Raw genomic sequence first — 19,312 nt, 5'->3', positions numbered from 1 at the left:
TTTAGATTTAGGAGGCACTGCAAGATCCTAAATTGCCTCTTTCCTTCTACCGTAGGCAGGGAGGGGCACAGTAAAACCTGTCTTTGACTTGATTTTTCTTAGCTGCTTTTGTGCCTGATGCCACTTTTATCCTGGCTTCAGGCTCTGTCTTGGGGCCTGTATATTCTTCCACCTACATCTGTTTTTATTTTCCCCACTACCCAACTTACTTAGCCTATAATGTGACATACTTTTTGTCTTTCTGACCCAACTTCATGCATGAAACTTTTTTTAGAGCAAATCCCAGGGTCTTTAAATAATCAATTTAATGTTACTTCCATTCCCCTTGCCCTTGCATTTAATGTTATTTTCTATCTTAATTTATTAAACATACAGCATCACTTCCTGTCTTAGCTTTACATACATAGCTGCCATATGTCCCTCCTCATCTTCCTTTCCTTGCCAACAACACTTCCCCACTTTTTGCTTTGTGGAGGTTAAAACTCATCTCATCTGAAGGGCACTGCACTCTGGTAATCTCTTACAAAACATGTTTGTTCTCAGAACCTCCGCTGCACTTTGCAGTTCTTTTCTTTTGTTGGTTTAAATTGACCTGGGCCCCCAATTTTGTTCGATTTTACACTCCCCCTCCTGCAGAAATATTGGCTTCTAAGTAGTGTTTTTGTTTTGTCGGGAGCAAATTGATTGTCATTGGTGGCTTTACACAACTATGATTCCCTCAGTAATCTAATGAAATGGTGGCCCGTATGGCCAAATCAAACAATCTGCTAAGAAAACAAGCAAAACGCTGTATTAGAGCAGTGTAGAAATAGAAAATACGGTTTTACTTGATAGGCAGTGTTTATTTTTACACACCCAGATGGCTGTAAAATTGAGTATGATGTTTTAATTTCACAACATTCAATCATTAATTCATATTTAGAATGGAAAGACATCCATTTTGAATTATTTTATGATCACTCACTTAGTTTGTATGGTGACCCCACACCTTATTACTTGCAGGATAATAATTATCTTGATTTTGCAAGGACCTGGAGTGAGACATGGGTTAGCCAGCTATATTTAGGCCTAACTCAGGTTCTCTGGCTCACTTTTAACCAAGATACATCACTTGCAAAAACATTCCAACAGGTCGCCCTCTCACCAATCGGCTCACTCAAAAAACAGGGACCCCTTTTTTTTGGTAAACATTATTTTTTGTGGAAGGAACTTAGGTGGATGCAAATCAGTTAGCTAGCAAACACTAGCTAACAAGTTTTGTTGGCTTGTTTCTTAACAGTGGCTGAAGAAAATATGAGCTCTTCTGAAGTCACTATCTCTCCAAGTCCGCATTAACCAATGAGACCAGACTGGCCGACCCATATACTCTTGCACAATGGATGGACCAGCTTTCTACAATTGGCAGATGTTTTTTTTTTTTTCATTTTATTTTTCTAGCTTTATAGTCTGCAGGAGTAACAGGTGCTGCAGTCAGTGGCACAGTTTACACCCACTGAGTCATTATCATAACTGTTTATTTTGCTTGTCTGTTGAGTTTAAATTAAGTTTGTTTTATGGATTAAAAAGCCAATTAAAGCTCTTCTTAGTCTGGTAAAAGAGAGAAACTTGAATTCAGAGGGTGATTGGTTGTATATTTTTGTTTAATAATGAAAACAGGTGTGAGAATATTTCCTTTCTTGACATTCTGTGAGTTAATTTTGTTTATTTTGTCGCGGCTTGCACACATCTCCCAGCTTTTGTTTTATCGTATTTAACAAGTTTTTCCTGTCTGGCAGTGGCAGTGGGTGTGCAATAAAACTAAATCTTGAGCCATTACTATTTGATTCTGTCACCCAACAACACAACAAGATGGCATTTTCACTTGAATATGTGGCCTACTACTCCGGGGTGATTTGTGTTTGCCTTCAGTTTTTACCTTTCTTTTGCCTCCACATAACACGTGACGTAATCATGACATCAGCACTAAAAGGGTCTCTTCCAGCAGGATCCTGACATGGAAATGAGTAATGACTTTATAATAATAGGACAAATAATAAAGAGCATTAGATATTTTTATAGATCAGTTGATTTTTTTTTGCTGTTCCACTCTGGTTTTAAATCAGAGCTTCTAACAAAGAGATGGATGGGTTTCAACCCTATAAATAGATAATAACGATTATAGCAGCATTTTAATTGCACAAAGTTTCTTTCATCCTGACAAGATCCCTGACAGCGTTGATGCTTTTACACTCTTATCCCATCAGTGCAGCTCAGAATAACATAAGGTGACTTTGTGATGATAATTGGAAATAAAAGGCATTCTTCTCCTCTGTCTTCTCCTCTCGGCTTTGGCAGCCAAAGCAGTCCTGACATTACTTTTAACTCTTTTATGAGCATCACATATTCATAAGAGATTGTTCATCATCAGACAAAAGAGCAAAAATACTCACAGACATAATAACTCCCACACTTATTCATAGCTTTAGCCCTATTTTTTTTTTTATTAGAAATTTCTTCAGCTTCTGATGCTATTCTAGTTATGTACTTATATTATGTACATTTCACCTCGGTGAATATCATTTTTTGCTGCTGCTTTAACTAAGTTATCTTTGATGTATTCATGTTTCATCTCATAGTACTTGAAGTACTTCATTAATGGTTCTGATTTTGTTGCTTGTAATGAACAACTCTGCCTCTTTCACATGAACATCCTCATAGTTGGAGCTCAATCTGTCACTGCAGGTATGTGATCTTGTTTGTGACACTAAAATAATGATTTAGCTTCACTGAACAACACTGTGTCTGTGCATACAGTTGGCTTCTGATGCTCATATAAAGAAATACAAACCAGGTAAATGTCTGATATTTTTCTAAGTGGTATCGAGTATGCAGTTGACACACAGCACCATGGGATGTGCCAGAGTTACCAAATAAGGTCACATTAGTAGAATCTACATATTAATTGGTTCTAATATGTAAATATGAAGCATGATTATCACAGTATGTAAGAACAGGCGTCATGAGAGATCGCAGGAGAGACAGTAAAGTGAAATAAGATTGCATTTAGTTATTTTGGGTTGTATTTTGTCTTAAAAAAGGTTATTATATAATCTTTGAGAGAACAAAGCCTTTACAGAAATGCTGACTCCAAAGTAATGCCACACTGGCACAGTCGCGTTTCTTTTGGCGACCACCATAATGTAGCTGAAATAACAGTATCTCCTGCTCCACAAGTCATTAGACGTTACACTCTATCCCTTCACTCACAGCTGCTGTTTATTTTTGTGGATATTACTTTCATGTTAATTTTGTCAGTCCAAGTTGTGCCTCATATCCGCAGTGTGGCTCACTGAATCAACCGGGGTTCTCAGTTAAATGACTGCAGGGATTGAGTGGATGAAATTACAGCGCGGCAGGCTCAGGCATCTTATGAAATGTGTGATACTGCCCACCCTGACAAGCCTGGACACTAGTAATGAGTAAAAGCATAAAATGTGAAAACAAATCCTGAGGCTTCTGTGCTATAATTTACTCCTTCTAACGCTGTCTCCTTGGGAGCTGTTCAACTGTGTTCTTGGTGTTATTTGAGGTGGTTGTTTCTGTGTTAAAGCTAATGGCTCTGAGCAAGAACAAATGTGGGCCTTGGGTCCTAATCCTCATTGCTAACAGAAGAGCTGTCTCCAAATATTGAATATATTTAGCTTTGTACTTGCAACAACTCTGCCCCTTAAGGCTCTCCCTCTGTTCTGTGTTGAGCAAGCGAATGGTAATAATTACTCCAGCCATGTGTGAGCTGTTTGCTTTTGCAGTGCAGTATCTGCACTTTTCTGTTTTGAGCAAGATGATACTAGTGGCCGAGAGAAACGCCTTCAGTGTAATGATTCTTAAAGGTCAGGTTGATTATTCTAAAACAGCAAACTGCAAGCTGTGCCAACGTGTCTTGTGTGGAGGTAGGGAAGTAAGTTTATGTACACACTACAGATTCCTATTCGACAGAGGTTTTCACTTTAAAGGTATGCAGGATATAGAAGAAAATTCCTCTCATCCATCACTTGTGACCCACTTGTACTGTGTGATGGTGACTGTGTGAGCAGAGACCTTGCCCTCTATCTGTATTTTCTTATTTTCTCATTATTTTGCTGTGTTCAGGATGTTTTGGAGTGTCAGGCTGTTTGGCAGCGGTGTGTAGCCAGCAGCTAATAACAGCACACAAGTTGTGAGGTCAGATAAGAACATAGTGACCAACGATGCATTCTCCATCTCTCCCTCTGTCTGTGAGAGCTGCAAAGAAAGCTACACACACCCAGGCACAGCAGACTGAAGAAACATCGACAGGGTGAACGTTCCTTTCAGCTGCATTCGCAAAAACTCCGGCATTGTGAGGAGGTGCTTTAGAAAATAACTGCTGTGAAAATAGCATTCTGTTACTCAGATTCACAGCTTTGTTTTCAATAACACCGTTCCCTCTTCATTCACTTTAACTCTCTAGGCAAATGCTATTTTCTACCTTTAATCCAACAATCTACAGTATTATCTGTATTCTCCATTTATTTATTATTTAAAGATCCCCCATCTATACATGGAGCCTCCCCTCATTATTATGACCATCCAATCTGAATTAGTCAGCAGTAGGAAATAACTGCAAATACATAATTATTGTACTTTTCAGGTATCTATGCTTTACCTGAGTTTTTATTTTTCAGACAACTTTTTACTTCTACTCCCTACATTTTAACGAATATCTGTGCTTTTTTATGACATGTTGTTCAGTTTCAGTTAGAAACAGCCAGTAGAAAGTCTTTCAGAGGACTACTTTTTACTTTTATACTTTGAGTAGACTTCAGAGACTATACATTTTCACTCTTACTTGAGTAAAGAAGTTGAATCAGTACTTCTACTAGATTCTTTTTGTATACAACTATCTGTACTTCTGCTTGAGTAAAGAATGTGTGCATTTTGCCACCTGGAAATAGCATCACCTCTCTTATGGGTGTGTGTGCTGTGTATTACTTTCTATTGACGAGCAGTATAAGACAGACCACGAACTGTTCAAATTTCTTTTTCTAAAGCAAGGTCAACAGCAACGTTGGTGTTGCTCTTGAAAAGGAAGAAAAAAAATCATCTTTATTGAGCTCTCTATCTAATTTACTAACTGTCTGACTGTTCTACATGACTGATTAAATAAAACATAATGAAGTGAGAGTCTAGTAGTGGTAACGTGTAATTATGTTATTGTGAATCTCCCAGTGTTGCAACCAGCCAGCCTCTGATTACTAGAGACGTCCTCTGAAGGTCACACTCTAATAGACTGCATCCTTCAAAGGAGGCAGCTACTGACATGGGACAATATGCCAGCGGTTCCCAAATGTTTAAACCACTGCATTCCTTCATAGTGATTTGTTTTTCAAAACCCTCCCACATACCACCTACACTAAAACTGAGAAAAAATAAGGATGCTGAAAGGTAAAATGTTTTCTTTTATCCTGTTCAAAAAGCAAAATTTGTGTACATTTTGGGTTTTTCAAGATGCCTTTTGATCGCACTTTCATTATGCATTTGACAGTCTTTCCCTAGCTCCGCTCTTCATGAAAAGCTGTAATCCATGTGGCTTTTGCTGCATGGCCAGACTTACCTTCGTTTTGTCAGCTGAGGTTCATTTGACTGTGCAGAGGAGTGAGATTGATCAGAATGTTTTTGAGCATTATTTACACTGACAAATATTTACAATACTTGTACTGATAGTTGCTTTTTCTGACAGCTGTGTAACTGAAAATCTGTTCCTGAAAAGCATGTTGCTGGTTACCATGACAGCCGGCGTCTGTGATTTCAATGTTTGACACTTATTTATTTTGTTTTGTAATATTTGAACACAAAATATAGAAATCTTATTTTATGTGGTAAACATTATTATGAATGTACCCCCTTGTACTGTCCTTAAAGAGATAGTTCATATTATTTGAAAAGGGGTTATGTGAGCTACATTTTGATAGTTAGTATATTACCTACAGTATATGGTTGTCAGCACACCCCCATTTTGGAGAAGCAGAGAAATGTGCCAGTGTAGAAAGGTAAGCAATAAACTGCTGTGATCAAAGACCATAGTAAAATGCTTTTAGCCACAAAGAAAGCCCAACTAAAAAAATCAATATCAGCTTAAGTGCATGCTATACTTAGAATATTTTCGTATCTTTACCATGCAGCAGACAGCCTTTTGCATCAGGAAACTGCCATTATGTGAGACAAATATCACTCAGAACACCGGTGGTGGTCTACCAGCACCTTGATCTGTTAGTTTGATTGTGGTATTGTATGACTTTGGTGTTTTGGAAGGTTGGTTAGGATTCATTGTAGGTATTAAACCGACTAACTGATCTCAAAGTTTGTCACACTGCAAAATATTCCTTTAAGGCACGTCAGGGTGCAACATCCCCCACTTTTGGAACAATACCACTATACAGTATTCTTTAGTTGACAACTCGTGGCTCAATATCATTGATCAGTGCCTCCCTTGTGGTTGAAGGTGTCGGTGTGGTTGAATCAGCATATTCTCTCCACTGTCACTATGCCCTTTTCATGAATACGTTTTTCCATGTGTGTTTTCGGAGGTCATATGAGGGGAGAAAAGCTGTGAAGTAATGACAGTGAATAATAGTTTTTTTTTTTTTTTTTTTTTAGCTCAGAGGATACTGCAGCATGGCTGCTTGGCTTTAATATAAAGGGCATGCTGTGACACCAGTGTTGGGCTCTTTGTTACTCAAAGTCTTGGCTAGGGGGGGAAGCAGCAAAAGCTCAGGCAGGCAAGCAGCAGGCTCTGTGGTTCAGGTTTTGGTCCCCTGAGTTCTGACTTATCTCTCCCCCAGTGGATAGAGGGGGAAAAGGCCAGCAGTCTCATTCCTTTGGGCCTTGAGTTCTTTCTCTCTTTGTATTATTTCCCAAAGAAGAAGCCTCGAGTTTCATCAATAGCAAATCGAAAAAATACACTGCATTTGTGTCTGGTATTTTTCAGTGGTGAGGAACACATGAGAGACAAGGACACTACGGAGAGAAGGCACAAACACCACAGTTTAGAAAGATTCAGAGGAGAAAAAGAAGAACAGCACACAGAGAGGAGGCGCAGCGACAAAAGAGAAGCAGCGCAAAAATCATCATGCAGGTCAAACAGCAACACACACACATACACACTACTAATGAAAAAAGAATGAAAGATGACAGATTTATAATGTGCCCGTCATCTCTGTCCTCAACAGCAGCAGCAAGAGTAGGAGGGACAGTGGTGAGGACAGAGACAGTCAGAGTAAACACAAACACAAAAAGGCCAAGAGGAGGAGAAAGCACAAGAAGACCAACAAGATGTCCTCTGCTGACCAGGGAAGGGAATTAAAATGACTGACTTTCAGTTAGCCATTTAATAAGAAGAAACGCCCCGTAGCATCTGACTGCATGTTTTGTCAGAAAATGTGTTTCATTAGAATTTTATCAGAGAAACTTAAGATAATTTTATGTATGCGTTGTATACAAAGTGTTTATGTTGCATCAGTTTTTAGTGTTTTTGTGAGTTGAAGAAAGGCTTTTCAGTATGAGATTTCTCACACAGCTCTCTTTTTCAAATGACTTTATTGATCATTTAACCAAATGTACCATCAGATATACTACACAGGCCGAAGCGTGACAGACAGAACCACAGTGGACGGGCACAAGACCACCCACTGATACACAGAAACCAAGTCAGTTTTTTTTTTCTTAAAAGTAAGAAAATTAGTAAGGCCTCCACAATGTCACCTAATTAAATATTATTTTTTAACATGTTATGAACACACTGATCCTTTATTTTTTCATATATTTTTATTGCCAGTGGTTTGATAATTTAGCCATAGCTTCTGAAATAAAAGAAAAATAAACCTCAACACAGACTACTACTTGGCAACGTGTCCTCAGGTCAACGGATGAAGATGACAACCACTGTCAGTACAAACAGAATGAAGCCTATATTTAAAGGCCATACCACAAACAAACAAAAGAAACGTATTACAAGTGCTTGGATCAGTACTTTTTTTAGACACCCAACATTTACAGTAAAGAAATGTGAGTCCAACTTAACGCATACCCTAATATATAACTACTGGAATTGGCAACGTGTTGTGTCTCCTCTCGATCCACCCACCCCACTCACTGGGTGCTGTGCCAGAGAATGACCAAATCCTCTAAACCATCCTAGTCAGAATTGGCTCAGTCCTGGATCCTCCCAGTTCAGCATTCACGGAGGGGCAAGTTAACCTCTGGTAACAATCCAGTCTCATGTTTGTCCTTCGCCAAACTCCTGGCAAAGTCTCAGCTGTCCATCAGAAGTGAGATATCCACACAGCTACAGCACTAGTCTAAGCTTCTCCCACACAGCAAAGCTTAGGGTGGTCAGCCAGTCAAAAGCTCTGCCACAGAAGAAGCAGCGCTCAGTGTCGTGGTGCACCGCTACAGCAGGCTGCCCGGCCAGGAGACGATGGTCAGGGTGATTCTGCCTCGAAGCTCCTTCAGAAGGCGCACCAACGCTGTGTGGGTCATCCCCCATGTGCTCTTCCCGTTCACCTCAAGCAAGATGTCCCCACACCTACACAGAACAAGATGGACACCAAGCAATTATTAGATGGATATAAACTAAAACAAATCTAAAAAGTAATGCGGTGGAAGCTGCTTATAGTGATATTTGTATAGTTAATAAAGTCGTGAAACGGACAGCTTCACAATTTACTGAATTTTATTGACTGTCTCAAAATACAATACAGCTGTTTAGGGCTGCAATGAACAATTATTTTCATTGTGAGTTAATCTGTTGGTTATTTTCTCCATTAATTGACAACTTGTTTTGTCTGCACCTTGTCAGAAAATTGTGAAAAATGTCTATCAGTGTTTCCCAAAGCTCAGGATGAGCCATGTTTTGTCTACAAACCATGAGTTTACTGTTGCTGCTGTAAGCTGCAATCAATTTAAGATTTTTTCTTAAGAAATAACTAACTGATCAAAATAGTTGGCAATTAGATTAATAGTTGACAGCTAATCAATTACTTTATTTATTTAAACACCATGTCAGCCTCAACAACATCCCCATGCAGTTTTTTTAAAACAAAAAAAACTGCCCTCTCCCTGCTGCTAATTCTTCTGCCTTCTCTCTCACCAGTGACCCACTCAAGAGGGCATTATGTGACGTTATCAATCCACTTGACAAGGGTGGTTTCAACCACAGGTGTTTTCCACATGTTTTGCCATGTGCATTTCTTTTCTGTGTACATCACTAGCAGATTGGTTCTTGTTGTTTGAGTAGACTAGACGGGGTAGCCTGAGGAGCACAGCTGCATCTCGTTGTCTTGTTTTTGGCAGCTTCTCATAAACTTTGAGGAGACTACGTTTTTCATTGAGAGAAAATGGCTTTCTTTATCCCATCATGATTTTGACGTGCATGTAGCAAATGGAGGCAGCAGCAGATTATGGGCAGGGCTCCCTGATTCAGAATTGTTTCAATCAAATCAGATTTTTAGTTTTCAGTGTAGCCCACCGTAAATTCCTATAGGAGCCTACATGAGTATGTCTCATCAGTAAGACTCCTTTCTTCATCATGTGTGATGTAAAAGCATCAGATTTTCACAGTCAGATAAAGCATGCACCCTCCTATAGTTAAGTTATAAAGTAAGTGCTAATTTATGAATATGTTTATTCCCCATTTTTATAATTTTTCATTGAAATGTTATCTTTTTGATCTATAAGCAGTTACTGTGATCACTATAAGCAGTTTCCAATATAACATCTTTGTAGGTTGTGTTGAAGCTCGTCTAAAATGTGTCCATGAGTCGCAATCAGCAATGTACAGTGCACTGGCTGAATACCTTATCCTGCCATCGTTGTAGGCTGGTGTCCCCTCCACGATGGAGCGGATAAAAAAAGATTGATTGCAGTTGACCTCCTCCTGACCTCCCACGATACTGAAGCCCAGGCTGCCCGAGGTGCTTCGCCGCAGGACAATGTCTTTGCAGCAGTAGAGATGCCTGCATGAGCCAAGAGAGAGATTAAAAACACTAATCTCTCAACTGCATCTTTAAATTATATACCCTGTATATCCAGCAGCAGTCTTACTCATAAGACAAAGGCCAGGCTTGCTGTTTGAACAAAGGTGTGAGTTTTCCTCCCAAGAGATATAAAAAAAATGAGAATAGTTGGGACCCTCTGTATCAGTCTTCTAAAGATAGCCCAGAGCAGAGCAAAAATTTTATTCAAATCCTTTCAGTTGCACCACTGCTCTAGACTACATTCCCAGGGTGCCTCAGTACTTGGTTTTGACTCCTAATCAATTCACTGTTTGAAGAGAAACACATTTCTATTTCACTTTAAGCAGCAGCAGCAGTTGTTTATTGCTGTCAGAGCACCGCTGTCTTCCTGACAACTCATTGCAGTAAGATAAACTCATACGTTGTAATTTGAGGTAAAGTTTCTCATTCTCAGAAGTTCCACTGACCTAACAGTAGTGAATATTTAAGCTGAAAAGTTAGTTTGAAAGTATAATGAGCGCTCTCTCCCCAGCTGGCTCTGTCAACATTTCAGTTGGCACCAGCTGGCAAAGGTCACAGGGACCAGTGTGGGGGGTGTAAATTATACTGGGCTCAGAGAAAAAAGGAGTGGAGAAAGCCGAAAAATGTATATGGAGTGGAAACAGAGACATCAAGGGGTGCTGACCTGGGTAGCTGCAGCCATGACACCCACACCGGGGAGTAATCGTCATTGGGCAGCGGGCTCTTGGTGCTGTCTGTGGGTGAAGGTGTGAGACAGGGTGGCAGCGTGCACTCCTGCAGGCTTTCCTCCGGAGGACGCATCTCCAAGACCTTGAGCACAACGGGAGAGGAGGTATTCTTCAAGTTGGCCACGGCTTCGCCTCGCGTCACCCCCGTCAAGTCCACCCCGTTCACGTTCAACAAGATGTCACCTGCAGGGGGAAGAAGCAGACAGCACAGCTCATCCTCCGCACACAGTTGGTGCCCCGATAAATGCTTTTCAACACACCTCTTAGGACAGGGACTCATCATCTGCCTGTTTAATATTCAACAACCGTCCTGCTGCAACACAAAGGGATGGAAACCAAGCGCCACCTGTGCACTAAAAAGCCTCCTAGTGATGAAAGTGGTCCCAAAGAAAAACAGACGGCACAGTCCAGCTTGCTAGTAAGCAACTCAAAGGACACGTTTGGCCTGTGCAGATATGCAAATACAAATGAACAGTCTATTACAATACACAAACATGTTTCATAACCACACAAGCAGAGACGACTGCTGCTGCCATGTCTTACATGAATACAGTAATGTGCACCTTGAACCATGCACAGAACAAACACTCTGAATTTACTTTTGTTTTTATGGACACAAAAAATGTGAAAATGATAATTATATATTTTGTAATTAATCAAAATTTTAAGGCAGTTGGTTTAAAAAAATGTTCATGTTTTAAGTTTTGCCAATCTATAATTGTTTGTTGAGATTATTTACTTTTCTTCTTTGGATAAACTTGAATCTTAAAGTTTTATTAACTACAAAAATTTTGTTTCTCAAAAGTTGTTCATAGTGAGGTGTGAACCTAATTGCCATTATCTGGATGCTTGAAAATGAAATGGTTGCAACTGAAAATATTATTGACTTTTATTCTCTTTCCTTTTATTTCATTTACTCAACAAATTTTGAAATTTTGTTTCTTAAATTCACAGATTTAGGTTTTTTTTAAGATTTATTTTTTAAGAAGAAAAGTGAAGCATCTCAACAAAAGATTATAGGTTGGGAAACTTTTCCCTTTTTTTAAACTTTATTTCAAAACATAAACATTTGAGTGTGAATCAAAACTCAAACACTTAGTGAAGACAGTGGCCTTGAAATAATGAAATTTTTACAGCAAAGACTTAATGCTACTGGGGGATTGAGCGTAATGTAACATGGATATGCTGGAATCAGCAGTCAGGGCTCAAATCTCTCACTTCGATGCCTTTAACTGTGTTACAGGCTATAGATTGCTGCTATTACATCCATTTATTTGTGTGCCGCTCCATGTTTTTGCTCTATTTCAGAGCTGACTGACTTCATATAACGAAATAATTAAGTACTCCACAAATTCTCCTCTGGAACACAGTAAGTCCTCAGTGCTGCTGTGCTAATGTTTGTTTGTGTTTTTGTTTAAGTGTGTTAGAGCCAATTTGCAGAGCACTGAACCACAGCAGCAGCACTGAGATTTTTTTTCTGCTGGATGAATGAACTTCATAATGAAACACGAATCTTAAGTGTTCATCAATCACTCTGTCTGTTATATACAAAGTATTCATCATCAAAGCCAAATCCATGACAGTGTGTCTGCCATAATGTGAGCTCCAGTAGACCTCAAGAAACAAATACTCCATCCACTAAATGAGTAATTATTTGCACAAAAGTGCTGAACGTGATGTTCCTTGTAATAAAACACGTGAGTTATAGTCTTATAATTAGAAGATTGAGCGTGCAGGTAAGTAATAGAAAGAGACATCAAGGAATTCATTAGCAGTTTATTACCTTTGCGGATGGAGCCCTCCTGTCCCACCACTCCGTCAGCGTCCACGTTTGTGACATAAATGGGGAGGTCCCACCCTCGGCTGGACATGCCGCCCGCCACCGTCATGCCCAGGGAGTCGTACGGTTCCTTCGTCAGAGTGACTGTCTTCTCATAGCATGCAGGCTTCTGACAAGAGTCCTTCACATGAGACAGAAGACAGAGAGAAGTTTCAATGAAGGATACTTTAATAATGGAGGCTGTTCTTGCCCCAATCCTTAAAGGAGCATCCTTCAATAAAGTCCTTTTAAGCATAATTATTTGGCCAGTCTTGGTGAACCAAAATTCCAATATTTGCTTTTTTGTGACAGTTAGAAAAAAATCTATACTGTCACAGCCCTAGTTCCACTGCTGGTAGGAGATACAAATACACACAAGACATTCATACTTGACGTTGTCACTGTGGCGTCTTTCTTTGTCTCTTCACATTTTTATAAACACAATAACTCAAGAACAAACATGATATGAACCTAATTGTTACACCAAGGGCACCTTCTATACACTACATAATCTAATTGGATTTTAGAGCTGCACATTTGCATATTAATAAGGAGTGTTTTCTCTGGGACTTGCGATAGCCCCTTAATGGTAGGAGAAGTCTTATGAACACCACCCATGATGTGCTATGGGAACAAGAGTCCAGTGACATAGACATAGTTGCTAATTAATGGATGACCTCATTAGCATAACTGGTAATGTATAATATATGGCGGTTATTAAGATGGGACATCAAGCAGCTCAAGTGCCTTCTCATTTCATGTCCACGCTGGATACAGAGCCGCTGATTTATTCATAGGCGTCGTGATGTGCGATTTGGTTTGGTGAATGAGGCTGTGTGTGGGATCAAGTGCGTGACATTTTATTTATGGCGAGTGTGTTTGTGTGTCAGACGGGGAAGAGTGGGAGGGAGCAGAGTAGTTATGAATAACACATGGACACATTGAGGTTGATGGGATGGAACTTGTGCTGCTTCGCTAATGTGCTGCATTCACACATTTCTGCTGCGCTCACAGGAGGAGATCAGTCGTGGTCACATGACTGACCCCAGGGCACCGCACTTGCTATAGCTGTGTGAATACTGTCCATACCTACATAATACACTCTAGGTTGTGTGGATTGTAGTACTGTATAATACTGCATGATGTACTATGTGTGTAAATATAGTACATAAATAACACACCTTCATGACGAGGTAAGAATATACAGAAAAAAAAGGAACGATATTGCTTTTTTGATTTGTTTTGTTTTGCATATTGTCACACACACACATTGAGCGCTTTTCCACCCAACTGAACTCAGCACCTTGGTCAACTTTCTCCTTTTCCTGTAAAAGCAACATATGTGGTAACTACCTAACTTGTTAGCTAATGCAAGCAAAAAGCCAGCTAACTTGTTAGGTAATGTTAACAAATTACTAGCATAGTATCTAGCTAATGACTCATGTACATTAGTGAGCTAATTAGCTGGTGCTAACATTAGCTAATCTAAAATGAATATGTCACATTTACGGGTAATTCAGAAACATGTTAACCATCTTCAAAGCTGGCTTCTTTTCAACATAGACAAGCCTAGCATACAGCATGTCAAAGTACCCAAAACAGGAAAGGAGAAAGTTTTGAAGCACGCAATGAAAAGGGGCAAGACAGGGTCAGCTGAGTGGTTTCTGGTTGCATTGTGTGGGATAAAATAGGCTTTAGGTGGACAGGATTTGAGTTGGTTTAGCTTTTAAATACATTAACAATGTCAGTGTATTAAAAATATATTCATAAATCATGTTGCTTAGTTATGCAAACACCCAGTGCACAACTTGACATATTTTTTATTCATTCTGTTGAGAGGAGATATGAGTTGTCATGATTACCAACCACCCGCAGCTTACCCTGGAAACACAAACAAGCTGTAGTGTTTTTTTCAAATCTTTATATTCACTGGCACAGAACCCTTTACGCTGTTCACATTACAACATCATTATTTGTTTGTTTTTTTGATTGCATGGGATTGTGTGTGTCTTCTTTTCTCCTTCTCCTGATCTTTCTCTATACACAGTTCTCCCTCTTTGTGTGTGCGTTTGAAGGGTACACTTTAATTTGGCATACTGTCAAGGCTTGTTACAGTTTACAGTTTGATATCTGTGCTGTCCCTTTGTCTTTATTCTTTGTTTTTTAAGGCAGAGGGCAGAAATAGAAATATTGAAAAAATGTGATGAACACAATACTGTTGCTACTGCTTATAAATTAATTCAATTCTGATGGTCATTATTGGCCATATTTGGCCAGCTTTAATAAATTTGGGGGGATTTTGATCAATTATCAGGCTGGAAAACCTTGAACAAACCCGGGAACACTGTCCCAGGGTCCAGTAAGAAACTGGGAGAAATCTCTCAGGGAAGAATGGTGGAGGTCTAAAACCTGAGGCGTGACTGTTTTCTGTGTGGTGGGAGAAAAAAAAATGGCTGATGTGGATGCAACAATTTTCTGAGAGGGGAAGACTGCCTGCCGTACTGCTTAAATGACATGCTCAGCTTTGATGGGAGAATAATACCTCCATGGATCATTTGCACCTGAAAGGGAATATTTATCATGGAAAGGGGAGACAGCGGAACAAAGCTCCTCTCTGTGTATTGGTGCTGTTCTTGTCTCGTGTGCATGTGTTTGTGTGTGTGCTGCTCACCAGTAGTGTTTGTTCTATATCCACAGGGGAATATGGTGGGGGACCGTCCATGCCCCATGGGGCTTCTTGTAAGATGTCTGGGGTAGGTAGGCAGATCTGGCGGGACACTATGAAGTGGACACCCTCCTCGCTTGCCTGGAGAATATAACAGATAACATGAATTTTATACATGAGTTGCAAATGATAACAAGGCAACAGATGTTTTTTTAAAGAAAACTTGAGGAGACTGATATCACTCTCATGTCTGTCTGTGTTAAATTTAAGGCTATAGCCAACAGCTTGTTATCTTAGCTTAGCACAAAGACTGGAAACAGCTAGCCTGGATTTATCAAATGGTATAATGTGCCTACCACCACCTGTAATTAAAGGCACAATATGTAAGCTGTGCCTCTAGGGGTCTCTCTCACATTAAAACAATAACAAAAGATGTAGTTTGATGACGTCATGAAGTAGTTGGGAGTAGATGGGAGTTAATATCTTCACTTTTTTAACAACCACCATATCTGATGACAATCTATCTGCTGAGTATTTACATTATGTTTAGTCATGAACGCCAACTTCCTTCCTCACCCTCTGGAGTATATGATAACAACTAGCAACAGCTAGCGGGAAACACAGTGTTATGGTTTTCTCTGCATCTGAACATTGTTGGAAACATTTAGGATAATGAAAGTACACAATTCAACAAAATATATACACGTCTGTGTATTTAGACATTAGCAGACAGGTAGAAATAGTTTGGAACACAATCACATGTTAAACAGTGAATTGTTGCTTTTCCACTTTGGGTTTGTGCAGAACAAAGAAGATATATTGTGTTTATTACTGACCTTTAGATGTGCTGGTTAGTTGATTTTTGTTACCTTCACACAAAGGCAGACTCGCTGTTTCCCTTTTTTCAGTCTTAATTCTAAGCTAAGCAGCTGCTGCACCCTTATGTTTAATGGATAGATATGAAAGTTCTATCAGTCTTCTCATTGATCATTACTGATGCTCACTGCTTTGAAATATTACATTTAAAAGGTAATTATTTCAGTGCTGTGATCAAATAGAGACAAAATATGTTGTTGTTGTTTTTTATTTCAGTTTGGAGGACTAGCCCTTAAAGCCACAGCAGTCAATATTAGTTTTTCTTTTTTTTTTTTTTTGATCGACATAACAATTGATTGTTGCATGTCACTAACAATACTTAATTGGGGGTTCCTATGTTGTTGCTATGTTTATTTATTTAACTGGACACAGTCTGAATCAAACAAACAGCTTAGCAGCATGATTCAATTCATTTTTCATTGTCTATATTCAAATTGCCGTCTGCAGCTTTAAAGGAGAAAATGGCGGGAAAACCATAGTCAGTCATAGTTTAAATTCACTGACACTGAGTAGCAATCTATTGAAGTCTCTTCCCTCTGTGACTCAAACTCTTGCGACTGAACTGCCAGTCCGGCTTCACTCATTCACACATTTGCATGCAAGTGGTCCAAGAGACACGCAGACAGGCTGGCTGCTTCCCTCTCCCCCTGCTCTGTCATTCCTCTGAGATTTCCCCCGGTCTCTGTAGCGCTGAGCTGACTCCTGAATTAGCCAGTCCAGCCCATTATTGCCTTAATTGGACTAATTTAATTTCTTCCCTGCCAGTTCTTAATCTCTGACAGAAAGTGCCTGCTCTGAGAGGCCATGTTGGCTCCACAGAGACCCAGAAGAGCCAGTCAGACTGCTCGGACAGGAACTCTGGGCGCACAGACCCTGCACAGTCGGCTGCAAACACACCGCAATTAACAACGATTAACCACAAACACACCACCATTGACTGGCATCAACCAGGAACCAGAGGCAGCCGCATGGCCCGGTCCATCAGGGAATCACCACAATTAAATACTATTAACTGCAGTGAGTGCAGACACAACAGCACAGCACAACACAATTAGCCTGAATCACCACAATTATCTTTAATACCTCAGGGACCCGCGAGCAGAACACGGTTGTTTATGGTCGATAACAACATGTGGACTCATTTGACCGTCACAACTATGAGCTTTCTACAAAATGTTAAATCAATTTGTTTAACGAAAGAGCTGCAGACTGACCTGGATAAGCAGAGCAGCATGTTCCGGTGCTCCGTAACGTAGATCGTGCCCGTTGATGGCCAGCACACGGTCACCAACACACAACTGTCCATCACGTGCTGCTAGGCCACCCTCCAGCAGGTGAAAGATGTAGACTCCGTGCTCCTCTGGCCGCCTCACTAGCTTAATGCCCAGCTGTTCGTCTGGAGTGGTTTTATTCAGGACCACGTGGATGCTGTCATCCCTCAAGGGATGGTGGGGTAGGCCGTGAGACGGGTGGCCCCCAGCGACATCGTGCCCATGCCCGTGGCCGTGCGGGTGACTGTGTGAATGTGAGCGGTAGCGATGGCGTTGTTCTCTGAGGACAGTTAGTCGGAGGAGCTGGCAGGGCTGTTTGAGGGTCGCCACGGCATAGCAGTGGGGTACATTGCTGATGTCAATGCCATTTACCTGAAAAGTGCAATAGAGATGCAGTTTAATGGGATGGCTCACCCCCAAATCAATAATACACATTTTGCCTTGGGCCTGTAGTGCTGTTTATCCATGTAGATTGTTTTGGTGTGAGGTACCAAGTTGTCAGAGCTGTAGAGATGTCTGCCTTCTTTCCAAAAATCATGACTCAGAACTCAAAATAATCCAGAGGTCAGAGCAGTTGAGAAGTTTCATGTATGAACTATTTTCTATGTAGTTTCTTCTATGGCAAAAAGAACGTAGTTCATACAGGGAACTGCTCACTGCTCTTTTTTCAATTGTATTTTTTGGCACTTTGAGCACCACATGCCAAGTATGAGATTTGATTTGGCAACAAAAAACCAACAAAAAATTAATTGGAAAAAAATATATGATATAAATAACTGTTTATATGTAAGTAAAAAATGCTATATAAAATCTTATCATAGTAGGCAGAGTGATACACAAGAGTGGAACAATGTCAGTCAATAAAGGGAACTCAGCACTTAGTACCATTTTGCAGTACGTGTTTGCTTTTAGTCCATAATTAGGTTTTAGTTTTGGCTCTCGATCAGAAAAAGGTTGGGCACCCCTGATCCAGATGGATAAATGTGTATGTGTTTTATTTGGGGCTTAACTGTCCCTTTAAATTAGGAAATGGGCTTGCTTCTTCAAAATTTATGAAAACAAATTTTGACTGTGATACCTTCAGGATCATGTCCCCAGGCAGCAAGCGTCCATCCCGTGCAATGACACCTTCTCTGTAGATGTCCTGGATGAGGATGCGAACCAGGGGAGTCTCATTGCCGCCAACAATGCTGATGGCCAGCGGCTCTGAAGGGTCAACCCGCGTGATCTTAATACTGGTGAGTTCACCATCAGGGATCAGGTGATGCAGTTGAGGAAGAGCCAGTACTGAGGAAAGGGGTACAGAAGAGAAAAGGGCTGAGTTGAGTTCTGAATTTTACTGTACAACAACAAGAAAAACCAAGTTTGACAAAGAGCCAAATAAAACAGGAGAGGAAGTGGGAAAAAAACAGAGGGAGAAAGAGTGGAAGAGCTTGGTGGTGGAGAGGTTCAGCAGTGGAACCAGCTGTCTCTACTCCCTCAGGTTACTAAAACAAACTTGTACAAGCCAAGAGGGAAAATTGACTTGGCTGATCGTCTTGCTCGATGTTTGTATCATTAGTCACATACATCTGTAGCAAGTATGCTTGGGAAAACCCTCGATTTCAAATTTCCACAAAGTTATTACATGGGCGGGGATGCAAGTACTGTTATAGTACAAATGCACAAGAATACACATGTATTCCAACCTTTGCACGGGGAAGGATGTTAAGCCAAGAGGGTATTTATCTTCTAGTCTTCTTGAAAGAAGTAAAAGAACTCAAGGTTTTCACAATAGGTGTAACAATAAAAAGTAGAAATTTTAAAGGGACAGTTCACAAAATCAAAAATACATATTTTTCCTCTCACTCTTATTTCTCCATATAGGTTGTTTTGGTGTGAGCTGCAAAGTTGTGGAGATACCAGCTGCCTTCCCTTGAAAA

At 40.2% G+C, this 19,312-nt stretch overlaps 2 protein-coding genes across 4 annotated transcripts in view; one reads left to right on the top strand and one right to left on the bottom strand.

Moving 5' to 3' along the window:
* The window catches only part of fip1l1a (FIP1 like 1a (S. cerevisiae)), a 32,559-nt gene extending 25,194 nt beyond the window's left edge, over positions 1–7,365 (top strand). The window contains exons 8-9 of the mRNA XM_084723200.1: positions 6,986–7,144; positions 7,221–7,365. Of these exons, the coding sequence (XP_084579326.1) occupies positions 6,986–7,144; positions 7,221–7,365 (304 nt within the window). The remainder of the gene's footprint in view (positions 1–6,985; positions 7,145–7,220) is intronic.
* A 211-nt stretch (positions 7,366–7,576) lies between these two features.
* Positions 7,577–19,312, bottom strand: part of lnx1 (ligand of numb-protein X 1) — a 47,827-nt gene continuing 36,091 nt past the window's right edge. For all 3 annotated transcript variants that reach the window (XM_084722782.1, XM_084722783.1, XM_084722784.1), the window contains 7 exons: positions 18,469–18,677; positions 17,334–17,762; positions 15,250–15,384; positions 12,543–12,720; positions 10,696–10,942; positions 9,852–10,010; positions 7,577–8,581 (listed from right to left, as the gene is read on the bottom strand). In XM_084722782.1, coding sequence (XP_084578908.1) covers positions 8,446–8,581; positions 9,852–10,010; positions 10,696–10,942; positions 12,543–12,720; positions 15,250–15,384; positions 17,334–17,762; positions 18,469–18,677 — 1,493 coding nt within the window. In that variant the 3' untranslated portion in view covers positions 7,577–8,445. The remainder of the gene's footprint in view (positions 8,582–9,851; positions 10,011–10,695; positions 10,943–12,542; positions 12,721–15,249; positions 15,385–17,333; positions 17,763–18,468; positions 18,678–19,312) is intronic.

This window comes from Lutjanus erythropterus, chromosome 7, assembly GCF_056507025.1.
Source record: "Lutjanus erythropterus isolate fLutEry1 chromosome 7, fLutEry1.hap2, whole genome shotgun sequence".
Taxonomy (NCBI): domain Eukaryota; kingdom Metazoa; phylum Chordata; class Actinopteri; order Lutjaniformes; family Lutjanidae; genus Lutjanus; species Lutjanus erythropterus.
Note: the sequence above shows the minus strand (reverse complement) of the source record. Positions and strands in the feature narration are given on the sequence as shown.